Source organism: Clarias gariepinus, chromosome 16 (assembly GCF_024256425.1).
Source record: "Clarias gariepinus isolate MV-2021 ecotype Netherlands chromosome 16, CGAR_prim_01v2, whole genome shotgun sequence".
NCBI lineage: Eukaryota > Metazoa > Chordata > Actinopteri > Siluriformes > Clariidae > Clarias > Clarias gariepinus.
In genome coordinates, this window is record NC_071115.1 from 471232 (window position 1) to 490000 (window position 18769).

The 18769-nt window shown below is 41.1% G+C and overlaps 1 protein-coding gene across 1 annotated transcript in view; it reads left to right on the forward strand.

Moving 5' to 3' along the window:
• Positions 1-18769, forward strand: part of prr12b (proline rich 12b) — a 33745-nt gene that overhangs the window by 14372 nt on the left and 604 nt on the right. The window contains exons 5-16 of the mRNA XM_053514884.1: positions 35-238; positions 989-1063; positions 2783-3581; positions 6975-7498; positions 8324-8440; positions 8559-8692; positions 10108-10844; positions 11780-11899; positions 12237-12334; positions 12427-12558; positions 14024-14119; positions 18114-18769. The exon at positions 18114-18769 is cut by the window's right edge and continues 604 nt beyond it. Coding sequence (XP_053370859.1) covers positions 35-238; positions 989-1063; positions 2783-3581; positions 6975-7498; positions 8324-8440; positions 8559-8692; positions 10108-10844; positions 11780-11899; positions 12237-12334; positions 12427-12558; positions 14024-14119; positions 18114-18248 — 3171 coding nt within the window. The 3' untranslated portion in view covers positions 18249-18769. The remainder of the gene's footprint in view (positions 1-34; positions 239-988; positions 1064-2782; positions 3582-6974; positions 7499-8323; positions 8441-8558; positions 8693-10107; positions 10845-11779; positions 11900-12236; positions 12335-12426; positions 12559-14023; positions 14120-18113) is intronic.

Genomic DNA, 18769 nt, shown 5'->3' on the forward strand with positions numbered 1-18769 from the left:
TTAGATTATTTTATAGCATTATACCTTTTTCTAGATAAAGCTACCCCTTCCCCCCATGCCTTCATCCGAGTCCCTCCTGAGGACAGACTCCTTGTCAAGCACAGATCCAGTTCTGTCTGATGGCTCAGTGGGATCTGCACCATCGCTTGGTCTGAGCCCCGGACCCACTTCTGCACTGGACATGAACAGAACCGATATGAACTGTGGTCAGGGTAAAATGAAAGAGAAGGATCAAGAGGTAAAAAAAAAAGGAACAATGCTCCCAGTTATTAATATTTGTTATTGAGCAAAAAAAAAAAAAATTATATTCAGACTTCTCAACGAAGGTTCAGTAAATGATAATCCTAACATTCTGAACCCTATGGAAAATAAAAATAGGCAGTAGCACTTTATTCCTTGTTGTCCAAAGGTTTGAAGATATTAAAGTCTGTTTTGTGAATTATTTTATATAACCAAGGTTTTGTTATATGCTATTTATTGCATATTTGATTGCACTATACTAGCACTTATCTGCAAAAAAAAAAAACATTTACCATTTACCAAGAATGGTTTTATGTCATAGAATTAATTAATTTCAATTTATTACTGCAGTCTTCAAAATTTAATGCTCATACTCATTCTTGTTCGCATGTCCAATTCGGTGTGCAATTTTTCTCTTACTTTTTCCCCAAAGGGATTATTTAAATACAGAAAATATTATGGTAAATTACAGTTATCATGAATGTATTTATAGAAAAAAACGAAAATATTTTGCATGCTGTGTATGCACATAGAGAATTTTGTTCTTTTCATAAAGGTCCAAAATGCTGAAACTTTAATCATACGATCCTTTCTCTGTGCCTTTGTGTACAATTGTACTTGTGAAATTGCTCTTGTTGCCTCAGCAACAGGTAACCTCAGAAGAGAAGCGAGGAAGAAAAAACTGGGAATGTAATGTGGATATCTTTAGTTATTGCATATGTAATGTGGATCTGTGGATTTTCCTCAGATGTCTTGGGAGAGAGACATGGATGACCAGTTGACCCCAGAGGCATGGGCCACCATGCAGAAACTGTCCAGCCCAGTAAGGCACATCTTCATTATTTTGCATTTTTTAAAAAAGAAAGTCATAATGTGTGTGAAACAGTACTGTAAGAAAAAATCCAAGAAAACTGCATATATGATGGACTACCAGATAATATTTCACAGCTTAGAAGACGTGTGTGTTCTTATCTAAGACGGAATGCATTGTTCTCAGTATGCTGGTGGGTTTTAGTTCCACTAGAGGGAGCAGTGCAGTCTGAGTGTGAGATGATTGACAGCCTGCCATGATCTATCTGTCCTTAAAAAAATGCAATAAAAGAAGGGGAGAGAGCTGGCTGTTGCCAGGGTAGCTGTTGCCACGGTTACTCATTCATAGTAACCACCATCCAGCCCCCCTGCTGTACTACCTCCCGTTAGACACACCTAATATACAGCACCATGCAAAAGTATTCAGACTCTTCATCAATTTGCCTTTTTCACCAGATTAATGAATTACATAGATTTAAAAAAAAAAATTAGGAGCACTGGTATTTGAAATTAATTGTTCAATGTCTCACGCTTTTAGAGTAGAAATTATTCTTAGGATAATTTAATGCTCAAGTAATCTTATATTCCTGTACACACCTTATTATAAAATATTGTAAAATACATTATTGTAAATCGATCATGATGAAAATTAAAATTCCACAGTAAACACTAAATTATTCGGACATCTAATTTCCGGGATATCTGTGAAACTGATGACTGAAGAGAATTGCATTTAAGGCTATAAAATAAAAATAAAGTATAATTTAGAAAGTACAACATGAGGATTGCTGATCCACTGACCAGGGAGTGGATCCACCTCAAACCAGAGACTGCACAGAAAATCCTATCCATTCCATTCTGTGTGAGAAGGCAAGCTTCATAAAAGAAGCGAGAAAACGGGCAGAGGAAAAGTGCACCACTTAACGATAAGCTAGGGCTGGATGACAGTGTGTAGTTCAAAAGAAGCCAGTAATCATGAAAAATATTCTGTAATTGGGGAAAAAAATCACATGTGCACTCATGCATACGATTCTGTGGTGAGAAAATGACAGAATGAAGATACCATATATCTTTAACCAAAAATCAAAGCAATATAAGCAGCATATACAGTATAACATGTGCAGTTAATGCTGCACACAGATTCGTTGTCAGTTTGATTAATCAGTTCATGAGCCACATATCAGTTCTTTACATTAACAGTGAATATGTATCTGGATTCTGGCTGCATTGTGCCTTGGACTGTTTTTTATCAGCAGGTGTCGTGTACAAACGCATGCACACACTGCTAGAGAACCTGTTTCAGACTGCTGAAAGACACCTGAGCAGATAATATTAGAGGAAGCAGCTGCTAGTTGCTAATAAGGACTTGTTTTGCAAGTGACTGTTATGGGAATCCATAACAAATCTAAGGGTTTTTGATTATTTTAATGTAAAATTCAGTTAAAAACGTGACCGTGTTTGATTAAAATGTGAGGCACAATTAGTTTGTCCCAGTGGTTTTGCTTCAGAACAACATCAACCTGTTAAGTCTTTTGGCTTAAATGTTGAGTTTGAGAAGATGCCATTTCTAAACTTGAATTAAAGGAATGCTTAGATAGACTTGGTGTATTTTATTAGCATGTGGCTCTGATTGTAAACTGTAAGACCTTTTTTCTATTCTCGCAGTATGCATCACTTCTGTTTTATGAATCCACTCTTACTTCCCCTTTCTCCCTCAATCCCTCTCTCTCAGACCGATGACAAGCCATCAGAGCTGAAGTCTGGCTTTATCACTTCCTTTCTGGACTTTCTAAAAACAGAGAAGAAGCCTCCATCTGGTCCACTTCACATGGATGGATCCAGTCCTGTACATGAGCCCTCTGTGAAGGGAGGGATTCGTCCCTTATCACCACCACCGCCTCCACCACCACCTCCAACTCCTCCACCTTTTGGGGAGACTGAAGGAGAGGGAGGTCTCGCACTGAGCAACTGCCCTTCACCGTGTAAACGCCTGGACGAGGAACTCAAGAGAAACCTGGAGACGCTGCCGTCCTTTTCCTCTGACGAAGAAGATTCTGTAAGCAAGAACCAGGACCTTCAGAAGAGCATTTCCTCAGCCATCTCTGCCCTCTATGACACACCCCACAGCCTGGCTGCCCTCCCACCCCCTCCCACACCATCTCCACCACCTTCACAAGCCCCGCCCCTCCATACACCTCCACCACCTGCTGATTCAGACACCTTCCCAGAGCTGGAGACGCAAATAATGACCCATGATCTTCATACACACGCCGATCTGAACCTGCAGGAGAGGACACACACTCCGGAGGAGGAGGAGGAGGAGGAGGGGGAGGAGGACGATGAGCCCATAGCAGATGATGGGCCAGAGGAGCTAGAGGAGGAGAGAATACAGAAAGTGGAAGATAAAGAGGATGAGTTAGAGGAAGATGGAGAAGAAGAGATGATAGTACAGAGTAGAGGAGAGGAGATGGAAAAATTGGTGGATGCTGAAGAAACGGAGTTCCGCGTCATGGATTCTCCCAAAGTGGATGGTAATTGCTTTGGGTTTGAGCTGTGTGTGATTGTATACGTCTGAACAGTTTGTGGTTTTAAGTCCAGAGCTGTAATTTAGAGACGGAGCTTGGCTTATCATTGCCTATGCTCAAATAAGAATTATAAAGACACACTAAACCATGATGTAGTACTGGTAAACCTGATAAAACTTCTTTAGTTTTCCAGGACAAAACAGTCTAATTTATAGACCCAGCAGGAACACTAATTTTGGATGCGCGTTGTAATAGAGCCATAACTATGTTGTGATGACGATCACCAGGACAACGTTGCTTATGAAAGTTGTAATTACTTTGATAAAATGATTTTGAAATAATTTTGAATATACCACCCCGTTTATGTCAATTAACATCCGTTCACACAATGTCCAAGCACTTCCATGCTCCCTTAAGTTTCTCCATTTCTCCCTTAAGAATTCCAACCGGACATCGGGACGGACACAACAGCTTCCCGCACACAGCGTGTGTATCTCACGTCACGCAAATCTTAGTGTTGTTTCTGTTTAATTTTATTTTAGAAGTATTACTGTGAGATGCAGCTTAAGAGTAAGAATATTGGGCACAATTGAATTTTATATAGGTTCTACCTTCTAAGGACAGAGGAAAATAATAAATATATTATTTATATCTATTTATAAAATAAACAGGCAAAAAAGAGCAGCATTTAGTCATGCGCAAGAGACGCTAGTTAATGAAAAGTAATTAAATAAAGTTAAATAAAATTGTACATATTTTCATATTGAACAGGAATAGGTGTATGGAGGCAGCACTGAATACAGTATTTGCAGAGCTTGGTTATATTTGCAGTTTGTGTGTGTGAATAGGTGTGATGGAGGCCACAGCTTTGTGAAAGAAGCTGCATCTTAGTTAGTTTATGTGGGATTGAATTGATTTTAACCTTTTGCTCGATTGCAACAGTTTGAACAGGGAGTAGCCGGGTGTGTTTTGTCTCAGATGCTGCTGCTAGCTTTCCTACTGGTTGGCTAGCGCACACACTGTCCGATGTGTTGAACCGCATTCACTACACAATTCAGGGCCTTTCTCTCAGCGGTTGTGCAGCTGGCATACAACACAGTCATAGAGTTTGTCAGGATGCTCTGAGTGGTAGATCTTAGCTCCCAAATTACTCTCCTGTTATACGTTGTTTGTAAAGCATCCAAGCTGCATCACATTCACTATCACAGAACACATCTCAGACGCCAAGCCTCTTTATTAACCTTTTGGCTGCTTCCCAATTTAATATTTCAGTAAATTGTTGTATGTATGCACATTTACTAGCATCAACAGTGTGTTCCACGGCGGTCCAGTGGTATGCTCGCTTGACAGTTTGATAACGTTAAAGAAATGTAGTAAATTTTGTTCTGATGTCATTTTACCGAAGTAATTCTAACTTTCGAAAACAACCCGGTACCCAAGCTGTCCCAACATCTGTAACGTTGCCAAATTAACATCAGTACTTTTTTTTTTTTGATAAAAAAAATACTGCTGGGAAAAGTTAAAACGACAGATTTCCATGTATCTGTTCTGACATTAAGTGAGACTGACGTAATTCAGGATTTCTAAAAGCTGGAAACATTTTTATAATCTCCCTCAATGAGGGGTCACTTTTCCTGGCAAGTGTCCTCTGGACTCTGTTTACACTTGATTGTTTTAGAACCGATTTAAAGATAGACGGTGCATTTGAGCCCCATGTTGTTCAGTTAGAAACTGCATGCGACTTTTAACAACCAAAACCCGAAGAAACTTGCTGTAGGTGACACACCTGCTCTGTGAACGGCCAAGTTTTACTTTTACAACACTAGTAAAGTTTAAATCTGCATAAGTTTTGAATAATCAGTTTATATTACATAAAATACAGCTCATTATATATAAATTAATCTAACAGACAAATATCTATACAGTCAGGTCCATAAGTATACGGACAACGAGACAGCATTGGTGTGCGCCTCTGCACTCCACATCAGAATGTGTGTGTGTATTGAAGCGATGAGGACGCGACTAAAGTGGCGAATTTCAGCTTTAATTCAAGGCTTTAACGAAAATTTTACACTAATTATTTAGGAATTACAGACTTATTCACAGGCTCAAAAGTAATTGGATTGCTGACTGATGAGTATTGTGATGGCTGGTTCTGGCTGTTTCTTGGTTGCTTCATGACAGATTAAGGAGATACAGTAAAAGTTGATTATGTGTGTTGAATTCGCATTCAGTGTGTGTTCATGAGAACAGACCTCTCCGAGAGAGAGAGCAGAAACTTTAGGAGACCAACTCAACAGTCTGATACATGTTTCATTTAAAATCCATAATGGTGGTGTACAGGTGTACAGATGCACAAATGTGGAAACAAATACTGTGTCTCTGTACAAATACTTATGGACCTGGCTGTATAGTAATGAATTTCAGCACGGCCCTCTGGAGACACATGTGACTGTAAGTGTAAATAGTTAAAATTTAATTATGGTACAATCTACATATTAAATGTATACAGTGAGTCGGTGTGTGTCTGTGTGTGCTTGGATGTTTTATAGTCACCCACAGTATAACACGTATATCACTGGTAACAAGAAACTGACCTCCATTTGAGCTACTGATTGATAGTATGGAAGAGCAGCACAAGGACTAAACAATCAGCATCTAATTGGTTAACTACTCACGAATATTTAAACTCTCCCATGTCTGAAAACAGGCTGCATTCACACCATCAGCACTGAAGTGAGTCAGATTTTTTAACCCTAGTGCGAGATAAATCTGATTTTTTGTTCTGTCTGTGCGCACAAATCTGATGTTTTTTCAGATCGGATTGGAGTCACTTTTGCATGCGGGTCCAATGTGATCTAGTGGAGAAGTGTATACAATAAATGGTCATGTGACTTAAATGAGAATGGGCAGACCGGAATTCATTTGACTTTTTGAGCACCGGCAGCGTTAGCAACAGCTGCTAAAACAACTTGTGGACAAATCCTTTAGAGCAAAACCCCAAGCAGATTCTTGCAAAGATAACACCCATTGTTTGACGGGAATAGGTGCTCACACAAATATGACATGTTTTAAACCAAATGTATCGATTACATTCCGTGCTGTTTTAGAGGACAGACGAATCCTAAAGTTTAATTATGAATGTAAATCGTCATGATATGCAAATCCAATCTGCCCAAAAGATCAGAATTGAACAATGTGGCTTGAAATGTGAACGTAGTTTTAAAGTTAGAGCTTTAACTCAGACTGTTAAAGCACTGATACTGGAGACTATTTTAATGTGTTACGTACGTAAAGCCTCTCCATAGGAACAATTAGTTTCTTTTTTTTTTCCAAATAAAAACACTTTTTTAAAAACAAACCATGTCCTATATTTGTAATTCATCTCCCCTTTTCCAGGTTCTTCATCTGAGCCTCCTCTTGCTCCTGCACCACCCTTTCCTCCATCTCTTTCTCCTTCTCCTCCCACCTCCTTCTCACCATCACCTCTTCCTCCTCCTCTTCTCTCTATTCCCTCTCCTCTTCCTGCTCCAGAAGAGCACAGCCCAAAAGCACAGCCACAACCACTTCCACCTCAGCCTCATCCAGCTCCATTGCTCCATCAGTCTCTCCCTCCTAGCCCTTCTCCACCGGCTCTCCCCTCCCCGTCTCCTCCACCTCCAACACTTCCTCCATCTGCCACTCCTCCACCATCCTCCTCCCCTCCCCTGCCCATGGAGTTACCTCACCCTTCGCCTCCCTCGCCCCCAACTCCTGAGGATGCCCCCACTCCTCAGATCACCGCCCTCCACCTGGCTAAGAAGCAGGACAACGCAGCCATCGCCGGGGAGAGCGAGGATGAGGACAGTGAGAGCGGCGGCGAGGGCATTTTCAGAGAGAGGGATGAGTTTGTGGTGCGCACCGAGGACATCGGCACGCTCAAGGTAAACATGCATCAACATCTGTTAACATCTGTTACTGTCAACATCCATTACTGCTGGGGATTTATATTAGCCAAGTGTGTGATGCTGTGAGCTTGTAATGGGTTATACCTGACCTGCTATCTTCTTTTACTTTTTATCCCCTCCCTCACCATTTCTCACTCTAAAATATCTTTTCTTTCACTCTTCCTCCTCGTCTCTTTTCTCCTTTGCTCTCTATTTTTTAATGGTTCTTTTGCTTTATCCCTCCATCATACTCTTGCTCTCACTCATTCTCATTTTATTCCTGTATTATCTTTTTCTGTTTCTTTCTCTGCATATTTCCCCTTTTTTTCTCTTTTACATTTCTCCCTCTTTCTTTGTCTCTCCTTAATTCTACTTTTCCTAAAATGTTTATCTCTTTATTCCCCTCTGCCTTGCTTCTTACATTTCTAACCTCATTCTAACCCGGTCTCCATCCAATTTTATTTTATTTTTTGTTCTCATCTGCTTTCTGTTAATTTCTCTCTTGATATTTTACTTTTTTCTTATGCTTTCCCTCTAACTTTCTGAATTTTATCATGTCTTTTCCCTCCCCATGTTTACCTTTCTCTTATTCTTTTTCTGTCCAACATCCTCTTTATCTTTCTTTTCACTTTTCTCTCTGCTACTTTCCTTTTTCTCTCTTCTTACCTCTCTCTTTTTCTTCTCTCTATCTCTTTCACCTTTATTCCATCTTTCTCTTCTTTATTTCTCGCTCATTTCCATTGTCATTCGAACCTTGCTTCTTTGTCTCTCTTTGTCCACCTCACCTATTCTTCTCTATCTTTCTCTCCTCTTATCCACTAGCTGGCTTTGCAGACAGGACGAGAGCCTCCTCCAATCTGGAGAGTGCAGAAAGCTTTGCTGCAGAAATTTGCACCTGAGATTAAAGATGGCCAGCGGCAGTTCTGTGCCACCAGCAATGTAAGTTGTTCCTCTTAATGACCTTCTCCATCGTTCTGGAAGCTTCTCATCTTCTGTTTCTGCCAGCTCTAAATTCAGTAATAGAATATTTTCCTCTTCTCCTCTCACTCACCTGCAGTATCTTGGCTACTTCGGAGACGCAAAGATGAGATACCAACGTCTGTATGTCAAGTTCTTGGAGAACGTGAACAAGAAGGATTACGTGAGAGTGTGTTCTCGGAAACCTTGGCACAGAGCCGGCATTGCCCTCAGGTAGAGAAACATAAACCCAAACCTGCAGAAAACACCATTTTCTGTTCCGGTATCAGATTACCTCACATAAGCTAACTAGCGTTAAGATTGAAAACTTTTTTTAAATCCTGTCAGAGAATTCTCAGTTTACCTCAGGTTAGCAAGCCATTTCTGAATATAACAAAAAAAGAGAAAAAAAATCCAGTCAGGTTAGAAACATGTTTGACATGAAGGTACTAGAAATATTATCTATTTAAAAATATAAAACAAAATCCTTTCAGATTATGTGATTTAAGATTACTGGCAAAGGGTACTAATATAAATGTCATGGATTTATGAAAGGAGAAACACAGCAAAGAACCGTCAGTTTACCTCAGGTTAGCCGGCTAGCTAGTATTAGCAGTAAAGATTATGAACATACAGTATATGATTGTGACTAAAAACAGATGACCTCATGTTAGCTTGATTTTTAGTGTTAGTATTACTACTAAAAACATAAAAAATGGTCATCTTACCTCATGTTAGCCAACTAGCTACTGTTATCAGTAAAACATATGAACATATATGGATATGGCCAAAAATACTGTCAGGTGAACATCAGTAAATATACAGGACAGGACTGAACATAAACTTAAAATCCTGCCAGATTCACTCATGTTAGCCATGAAAGCATTAGCAGTCAAAATGCTTCTTAGCTCTATTACCAGTATAAAAATTAAAGTTACAGTATTCATTTAAATGATAGTTATATTTATTAACATAAAGTTTTAAAAACTTTAGATTAGATTATCTCATTCGGGCCAGAAAGCTAGTTTGTTAGCATGTTAGAAATAATTTATCAACATTTATATTTAAACTCAAAGATCCTGTTAGGTCGTGTCATATTAATGCTAGCTAGTGTCAAGCTAGCTAGCATTAGCAAAAGAGATTCTGAACATTTATAATAAATACTCACAGAAATCCTGGCAGATTATCTCTGGCTAGCCACTAAAACTCACACGCATAACTATTCACATTTATTAATATAACAAAGATATATCCTGCCTGGTTACAAACAAATGCTGTAATAGAACATAAAAAACAAAACAACAAAGATCTTTCATTAGTTGTATTACTAGTATTTTACTAACTAGCATTAGCATAAATGGTTAGTAAGAATTAAATTTTACCTTTTAATAATCCTCTCAGAAATCATGTCACACTGGCTCATGTTGGCTAGCTGCTCGTAGTGACACAATAATGCCAAGGACATCATCCCTAAATATATTGTTTTAATTAATAATTTGGACATGCCCACATTCCCATTTTTGGCTGTAGGTCATGCATATTCAAAAACTCTCATATTTTTATATATGGGCATTGTATAACGACACGCCTCCATTTTCACACAGTTATGTTTCTGTCAGTTATCATCTGTGCTTTTTTTCTCCGATCAGGCGCCAATCACTTGCTAAACCGCCACCCACTATCCGCAGTCAAACTCCGCCCCGTGTGGAAAGAGAGGAGAGAGAGAAAGCAAGAGAGCGAGAGAGACAACGAGAGAAAGAGCAGCAGGAACAAAGAGAGAAGGAAAGAATAAGAGAGAGAGAGAGAAAAGGGAGGGAGAGAGAGAAAGAGGCAGAACAGAGGGAAAAAGAAAAACAAGAAAAAGAGAAAGAATGGGAAATAGAGCGGGAGAGGGATGAGAGGGAGAGAGAGAAACAAAAGGAGAAGGAAAGAGAAAAACAAAGAGAGAAGGAGCGTGAGAAAGAGAGAGCAAGGGAACAAGAGAAACAAGAGAAGGAGAAGGAAAAAGAGAGAGAGCGGGAGAAACAAAGAGAACGAGAGCGTGAAAAAGAGAGACAGAAGGAGAAAGAGCGGGAGAGAGAGCAACAAAGAGAAAGGGATAGAGAGGAAAAAGAACGGGAGATAGAGCGAGAGAAGGAGAGGGAAAAGGAAATGAAGCTGCAAGAGAGGCAAAATCAGGAAAAGATGGAAAGGAGAGGTGGTACAGAGCGAGGCAGAGCTAAGGAGGAAAAGAGAGGTGGAGCAGGAGGTGAGAAGAGGGCGGAGAAGGCCAGGAGCAGGATGGTGAAAGTGAAGGCGGAGCCTCCACCCAAAAAGAGAAAGAAGTGGCTGAAGGAGGTTCCCTCCTCAGAGTCCGACTCGTCCCCCTCCGCCAGTGAGGATGAAGGTGTGTACGTGTGTGTGCGCGTGTGGCTGTAGTGAAGCTACAATGTTCACTTATCTTCTATACCGCTTAATCCTGTATTCAGGGTCACAGGGGCCTGGGGCCTATCCCATGAGACTTAGGGGTACACTAGGGTGCAGGGTGCCAATCCATCGCAGGGGACACACACATACTCACACTTAAACCTAGTCGGGAATCGAACCTGCACCCTGGAGAAGCTACATGCTAATGTAAGTATAACAATCAAAACAGTGGTAAACACCATCGGCCTACAAATCACTTCTTTTTTTAGTTTTTTTTTTTTTTTTTTTTTAAAGTATATTTATATGCATTTATATATTTTAAAGCCCCTTGACAACTACTGAGCAGGGAGGGTGAATGCTAAAACAAGCTCCCTCCAAGACATGTAACGCCAAACCCATCTTTATGAACTGCTGCCTCTCTGAGGTTCTGATTGATTGGCATCTCTGTGATTGACAGGACAGAGAGTGACATGTCCCTCCCACCCAGACAGCACTCACAATTACAGTCTCTTGAACTCCTAACCAGGACTCAAACCTGTGTCATGCCTGATGGTTTTCAGGTTGCACCCCTGTTGAATAATTTCTGATGTACACCACAAGATTTAAGCCAAACCCCCATCCTGAGCATGACACTGGTTCGGAGTGAACACTCTTTTCTGTTTTAAGACACCATACGTCTCGTCAAAGGTGATCGAGGAGATGCTGTGTGTGAGGAGTCACACACATTCACTAAAACAATACTGACACGCTGGCTGTGTGCTAATATTAATTTATAGATCCAGTGCAAAAGTAAAGAAACACACCCTTGTGCATTAGGGGAGACACTGTTGACGCTTTAACATTAATATGACACAGTACATTTATGTGTGTTTAGTCAAAATTAGGTGTGTTGATGTGTTTGTCGATTCCTTCCAGGTTCAGTGCGCAGTGTGATAAACAGTCGAGCGATGAGGGAGATGTTCCGCAGCTATGTGGAGATGTTGGTGAGCACAGCGCTCGACCCTGACATGATCCAGGCACTGGAGGACACCAACGGTGAGGAGGGAGAGCCAGGAGTAGAGGAAGAGATGATGATGATGATGGAAGGGTAGGGGTCAGGATAAAGTAAGGAAAGAGACATGGAGAACATTTGATGAACATCCACAGTTCATTTAATGAACTTTAGTTTGGAGGAAAAGCTTCTCATTGCTTTGTGTTTATGACAACAAACAGATCCAACAGAAGTCAGGAGGTCAGATTAGTTCTAACTGTAAGATTAGAGAATGGAATGCTGTCATAAAATCCTGATTGATTAAATGAGTGATTAAAGAATGGAATGCTGTCATAAAATCCTGTGCTGTAAATACTCAGACGTCCTCCCTTGTGCTTCTAGACGAGCTTTATCTTCCACCCATGAGGAAGATCGACAGCATCCTAAATGAACAGAAGCGCAGATTGCTGAGGAGAGTGAACATGAACGCTCAGCACCAGGTACCACCTTCTCCAACCCAGGAGTAGACATAGATATAGCTGCTGTTTTTTTCTTTACTTAATCTTCCTTTGTGTGTGTATGTGTTATACAGGAAGCTCTGCACATGTATCCCCAGATGAGTGCTGACGCTCTGGAGTCCAGCATGGTGAAAGTGCAGCTCGCGGGAGAAGGATATAATCGCAAAACTCTCAACCGCATTAAAAAGAGTCTGCCCAAGCAACAGGTGAACACTAAAACACTGTCTAAACACCAAACCCAAATAAACATCACACAGCAGAACCAGGAACCCAAACAACCAAACAAAGAGCAGAGACCGTTGAGGGTTAATCCATGCTGAATGTTGACCAAGCTCAGACTGAGTCTGTGTGATGGACTGGTGGGTTCAACATAAATATACCACCCCAACTATTACGATTATCTCAAAACAGTGGTGCATGTACAGGACTGAGATAAATTACTCAGTAAGCAAACAGTCTGGTCTTCCAGTCATTGTGTTAGTTGCTGGAGAAGCAGGCAGGCGTGAGGACCTGAGTTACTCTGACAGGAGTCAAATTATTGTCTGGACTTTTGCTCATCAGCAGTGCCGAGAACTTACTGACAGTAGTTTGTGACAAGGAGACACACACCACATATCAGTGATATAATGTTGTTTTCCCAAGACTCATCATGCACAAGTATGGTGTGGGTCCTGTCTTGTCCAGACTGACAGAAGAGCTGCTGTAGAAAAAGTCACTGGAAATTTAAGGGGTGGTTACAGGAGGTTTGTGCTGGAACACAGCGCATGGTGTATGCAGTTTGTGTTCTGTATGGCGCTGCATAGCTGGAGGGTGCCTAAGCTGACACATGTTCTTCACCAAAAGCTCCTACAATGGGCATGTGAGCATCAGAGCTGGATCACAGAGCAATAGAAGAAGGTGGCCTCGTCTGATGAATCATGTAGATTTTGTGTGTGTGTGTGTGTCACTTACTTGGGAAAGAGGTGGCACCAGGGTGCACTATGGAAAAGACTGGCGGAGGCAGTGTGATGCCCTTGGGGATGTTCTTCTGGGACACCTTGGGTCCTGCCATTCATGTGGGTGTTACCCTGACACGTCCCACCTCTCTAGACACTGTTCCCTAATGGCAGTGGCTTCTTTCAGCATGATAATGCACACAGACACACTGTACACATTGTTCAGGAACGGTTTGAGGAACATAAGTTCAAGGCGTTGACTCAAATTGACTTAAACCCAAGTTTTCTGGTCAAATATCTGTGGGACGTGCTGGAGAAACAAGTCAAACATGTAAAATAATTATTTAAACTTTAGCCTTACACTGTGTTGAGTCCTATGATGTTGCAGCAACCCATGACAACATGATATATTTTTATAAAAGTGCTAGTATAATAGTAGTATAGAAAAGATAACATCTCTTTTCTCATAGTTGAAGTAAAGCCGTGTGGGAGAGGATGATACAATACAAAAAAGCAATTTCCTGTGCTAACAAAGTTTTTACAAGAAGGGTAACATCCTGTATAAAAGCATTAATGTGAGAAGTGTGACTTGAGAGCAAACTCTAGGGAAGTGATACACACACACACACACACACACACACACACGAGCCAGCAAACAAACAATCCCTAACTGTAAATCATTGGAGCTGAACTATCAATGAGTTCTGTTCATTTTATTTCTCTTTCTGTCCCCCAGGATCTGAAGCTGTCGACAGAGACGTGTCGGATCTACAGCCTGTACCACTCGCTCCATCATTATAAATATCACACCTTTCTGCACTGCAAGAAGGAGGTACAGGAAACCCGGCATTATCGGCATGCGCGTGATTGTGTGCTCTCTGCTGCTGCATCGCCGTCCTGTTGTGGTGTCTGCAGGATGTTGTGCATATCAGCTATGGAATACCCATAGTACATGTTGTTGTTAGGTTACATTCACACTTTGACATTTTCATTGAATCAGATCATTTTGCTCAGCTCACCAATGACCGTCAACTCTTTAGGTTTCCAAACGACTCAATTGGACGATATGTTGGCCTGTAATGGTTCTTTTCGTACTCTTACAAACCCTGTCTTCTAATTAATCACAGTGATGCAGCGGTGTTGATTCATTGACACAGCAAATAGTCAAACACTCGACTCAGTGTTAATGCAAACGATCAGCTCAGATGTTTCCACAGACACATTTGATTAACTGAACTGATCTACAGTATGTCTGAGGATTATCTACACAAGTCAATTCTTGTCGTTCGTTTAAAAGAGCTGCCTCCAGGAGTCGTCTCAGTAATTTGCTGGCTATTCACTCATGAGTACAAGGACCTGAGGCAGCAACACTCCTTCCATCTCATTTTTATAAGGTTTCTTTGGTGAGATGTTGCTATTAATGTCTATTATATCAGTGTTGAGATTTTTAGCATACGCATAGCAAAAACGCATCCATATTAATGACATTTTTTAAAATCACGAGTAGGTTACTGTTGAGTCCATGGTTTGATTGCATGTGTCCTTATCAGTCAGGAAAGAAATATATAAAATAAAGCTTAAAAAAAACAAAACTCCTTTCCATGATCTTGAAGATTTAGAAATTCTGGTGATGTGATTTAAATCTGTGACGTGTGCAGTGGTCTAAATTGTCCATGAGGTGAATCATAGGGCTCTAGACCCATCTCTGTCTTGGACTCCAGGCTCATTCCATATGTTCTCGATCTCTGAAAGAGAGTTTTCTTTTCACATGGATGAGGTTTTGGCCGGGACTAGGCCTTGGTTTAACCTTGTCTGTTTTGAATACAGCACTAGTAAGTTGCAGGTGAGGTTTAAATCTTTTGGCAAACATCATCTCGTTTGAAGACACTGATTAAATTCATTGCTATCAGGTGCTAATAAAGAGAACCAGTGAGAAGAACATGCAGCGTGTACAACAGTCCGGCTCTCAGGAGGTTAAAGGTGAAGTGTACAGCAGGTCGACTTAGATGAGAGTTACACAGGTTTATTAATGTTTTGAGTGATGAACCTGAACCTTTCCCTGTCTGTTAATTTCACTTTATACACAGAATTGTGAATGTGACATCAGTGGCGCCCACATGGCATTCTCATGATCATGAGTTTGTTGTTTATTTCTAGAAGTTTAAAACATGAGGGTAATTCTGTCCTGCTGTGATGGGTGTAAGATCAGCTTCTCCTGTCCTCAGGTTAATCAGGGTCGTCTGTTAGCTCGTGTCTGAATAGAGCACGGTCAGGCAGCGTCTTCTGACAGTTTGAAGCCTGCTTGTGTCAGAGGAGGCACGCGTGACTCCACGAGCTACATGAGTGATGGAAAGTGGAATTGTCTGCGAATAAATTGGGAGAAAAGACCTCAATGTCCATTTACTTCACTTGAATATCAGTCAGAACTAATTGCCCACCCTGTTGTTCTGGAGATCTGGAGTTTGCACCGGATGTCACAGTGCTTCTGTAGGCTGGAGTCCTGGAGAGGGCCGAGCTCGAAAATCAGCCAAAACTCACCATGTACAAGTGTGGACTGAATTTTAAAATGTAGTCCGAGGACTCAGGAGAAGAGAGAGGAGGGATGAGAGAGGAAGCTTCTAGAGCACACGTCTAGGTGATTCCTGTGCAGAACTATCTTTTGGTAGTGCGTAAAATAATAATAATAATAATAATAATAATGATAACCACAAAAACTAATTTAAACCTGTCGTTATTTCACTGAGGGAGGAGCTCAGAAACACGGAAAGGAAGTAATACGATTGCAGTACGTCTCATTGTCCTTTCACTCGAGCGTTACAATAGTGACGTGTCGTCCTGTAACAGGTCAGCGTTTTGACGCGGTTCTTTTATGAAAAAAACAGTGTGGATGGAAACGTGTCCGAATGAAATCTGTAACACTCTTACCGTTACACTTCCTCACACACAACACATTTTTCCATGTCTGATGGTGTACAGTACCTTGGTTTTCTTAAAACCCTCTTCGCTAATATAGTACATGTACCACACTACGGTACCTGGTTCTACCATGGTGCATACTTTGGTACAACAGTTCAAGGTTCAAATCCCACAACCTCCAAGTGGTCCCTATTCAGCCCTAGAGCACGCCCCTTAACCTTCAACTGCTCAGATGTATAATGAGATAAAAAAGTCACTCTGGATAAGGGCGTCTGCCAAATTCCCTAATGTAAATGTAATGTATTACTATATGTACACAAATACCATAATTAGATTATCCCGGACTGTGATAGCCGCTGTGGTGCCCAGTAAGTGTTCATACCACAGTACCCACAGTATGTACCCTGGTACTCTAGGTGGTGAGTCTGAAGTGCCACAGTAACACTATGGTATATTATGGGATGTGACTGTGATAATAAAACACGTCCACTGAACTTTAATGTCTGATTTATTTAAACAGAATAATAACAATAACTATTCCTAGAGTTCTAATGAGAACGTTTGGTGTGTGTGTGTGTGTGTGTGTGTGTTAGATTGAACATACAATGCAAACAATCACGTTATCCTTCACTGTTTATCAGGGAGATTGTATTGAACTGTTTAAGAGATTAAAGGTCATGACCTTGTCCAGCTTTTTTTGGGGGAAACGGTGTGTGTGCACCAAAAGAGTTGACTCTCATTTCACTGACTCACTTAGAATTCTCGTCACTAAGCGCCGCCTCTGGGTTCATTAAACGATTGAAATGTGCTGTAAAGATCTAAAGGTTGAATAAAGAGCAGCTCTTTGTTAACAGAGACCTGTGTGTCGGCAGACTGCCGCGTGAGTGTGTAGACTGAAGGAATCCTGAGTTTGCTGCAGACGTCTGGTTTCGTCCTGCTGTTTGTTGAGTGACAGTGACGATTAGGCTTTCAGTTAATCAGAGCGTTTGTTCAGAAGCAGTGGTGGAAGCCATTGTGTTTCAGACTGAACAAAGACCGAACCAACATGCTTTAGGACTAACAGGAGAACGTGTGCCGCGCTGGTGTGTGTGTGTGTGTGTGTGTGTGTGTGTGTGTGTGTGTGTTACTGCCTTAAAGGAAACGTCCTGAGAGTCTAAAACACTTTCCATGTGTTTATATTCAAATGAAATGATGTTTGACTTGCGTTTATGAGGCTCATGGAGGAGAATATTCAGCACATGCGCTGATAGAAACACACACTGCTGATTTATACGTAGCTCTTCCTCCCTATATTAAATATTTCTTTTTGTAGAAACTATAAAGATTGCTGTGGATGTCCTGCACTGGATAGCTTAAGAAATGCAACAACCAAGAACAGCTTACACTCACGTCTCCATCACTGAACAGCTAAAAACTTCAGCTTTATACGATAGAAAAGACTTTAAGTGTTCCCTATAATGAATTCATAAAGAACTCATGATGCTCATATACTTACAGGTTGCTCTTAAAGGTCACCTCTGCTGTTCCATCATATTTTGACGTTTAGACAGGTTTCAGACTGAGTGTGTGTGTGTGTGTGTGTGTGTTTGTTTAAAAAAAGTGTGACCTCATTAAAGGAAGACCCTCCCCTGGACGGCTGCTCAGCCCAGTTCTGATCACAGGGAGTATTTCGGCTCTGATACCTGCATTGACTTGGAAAAGAAACGGCTATAGGAGCTTTAATCTCCGGGTTCCACACTCTCAGAGCACACAGATACAGAAGCGATTCATTTACAGTTGTACCGTCAGATATCAATCAGATAAGATTTTTTTTGGTTTCCATCAGGGAGTTTTTTTTCTCATCCTCATCTTCTCTGATTTTCTCAATAACATGTGCACCGAGCTGAATGTGTCTCGTGTCCTGGTTTCAGACGGACAGCATCGAGCAGGCGGCCGACGATCCCGGGCAGGAGGAGGTGGTTCAGCAGTGTATGGCCAACCAGACCTGGCTGGAGACTCTCTTCAATTCCTTCATCGAACTGCTGACCCTGAGCAACAAGCTTTAAAGGGCAAAGGTCAAGCGCCAGAGCATGCTCACAGCGGCGGAGAGGAAAGAGAACCGTTACTGAACCGTTAGAGACCTCGGAGCAGCAGGATGTTCGAATGGGCCGAGTTCCTGACACAGTCCTGTAGAAGGAGTGAGCCGTGACCCGGGCTGCTGCATCATCACTTGAAGAATTATTTTTGATTTTTATTTTTTTTGTGACACTTTTTGTTTCTTGTATTTTGTGTAAAACCAGAGGCAAAAGAAACAAAGAAAAGAAAGAATGTGTGCCGATATGAAGGAGGGTAGAAACCGCGCCCAGGGCAACAGGGTTAGAGCCTCGAACACTAACGATCCATGCACACTCTTCTTAATAGATAAATATGTATTATTATTATTACCATTTATGATTTGTATTATTTATACAAGGACATTTGTAACAAGTGCGCCCCATAAAAAGCCTGAAGCCTGGCCATTCGCTGTTTTACTTTATTTTATTTTGAATAATAATATTCATGTTTTATGATGTACATGAAATGGCCT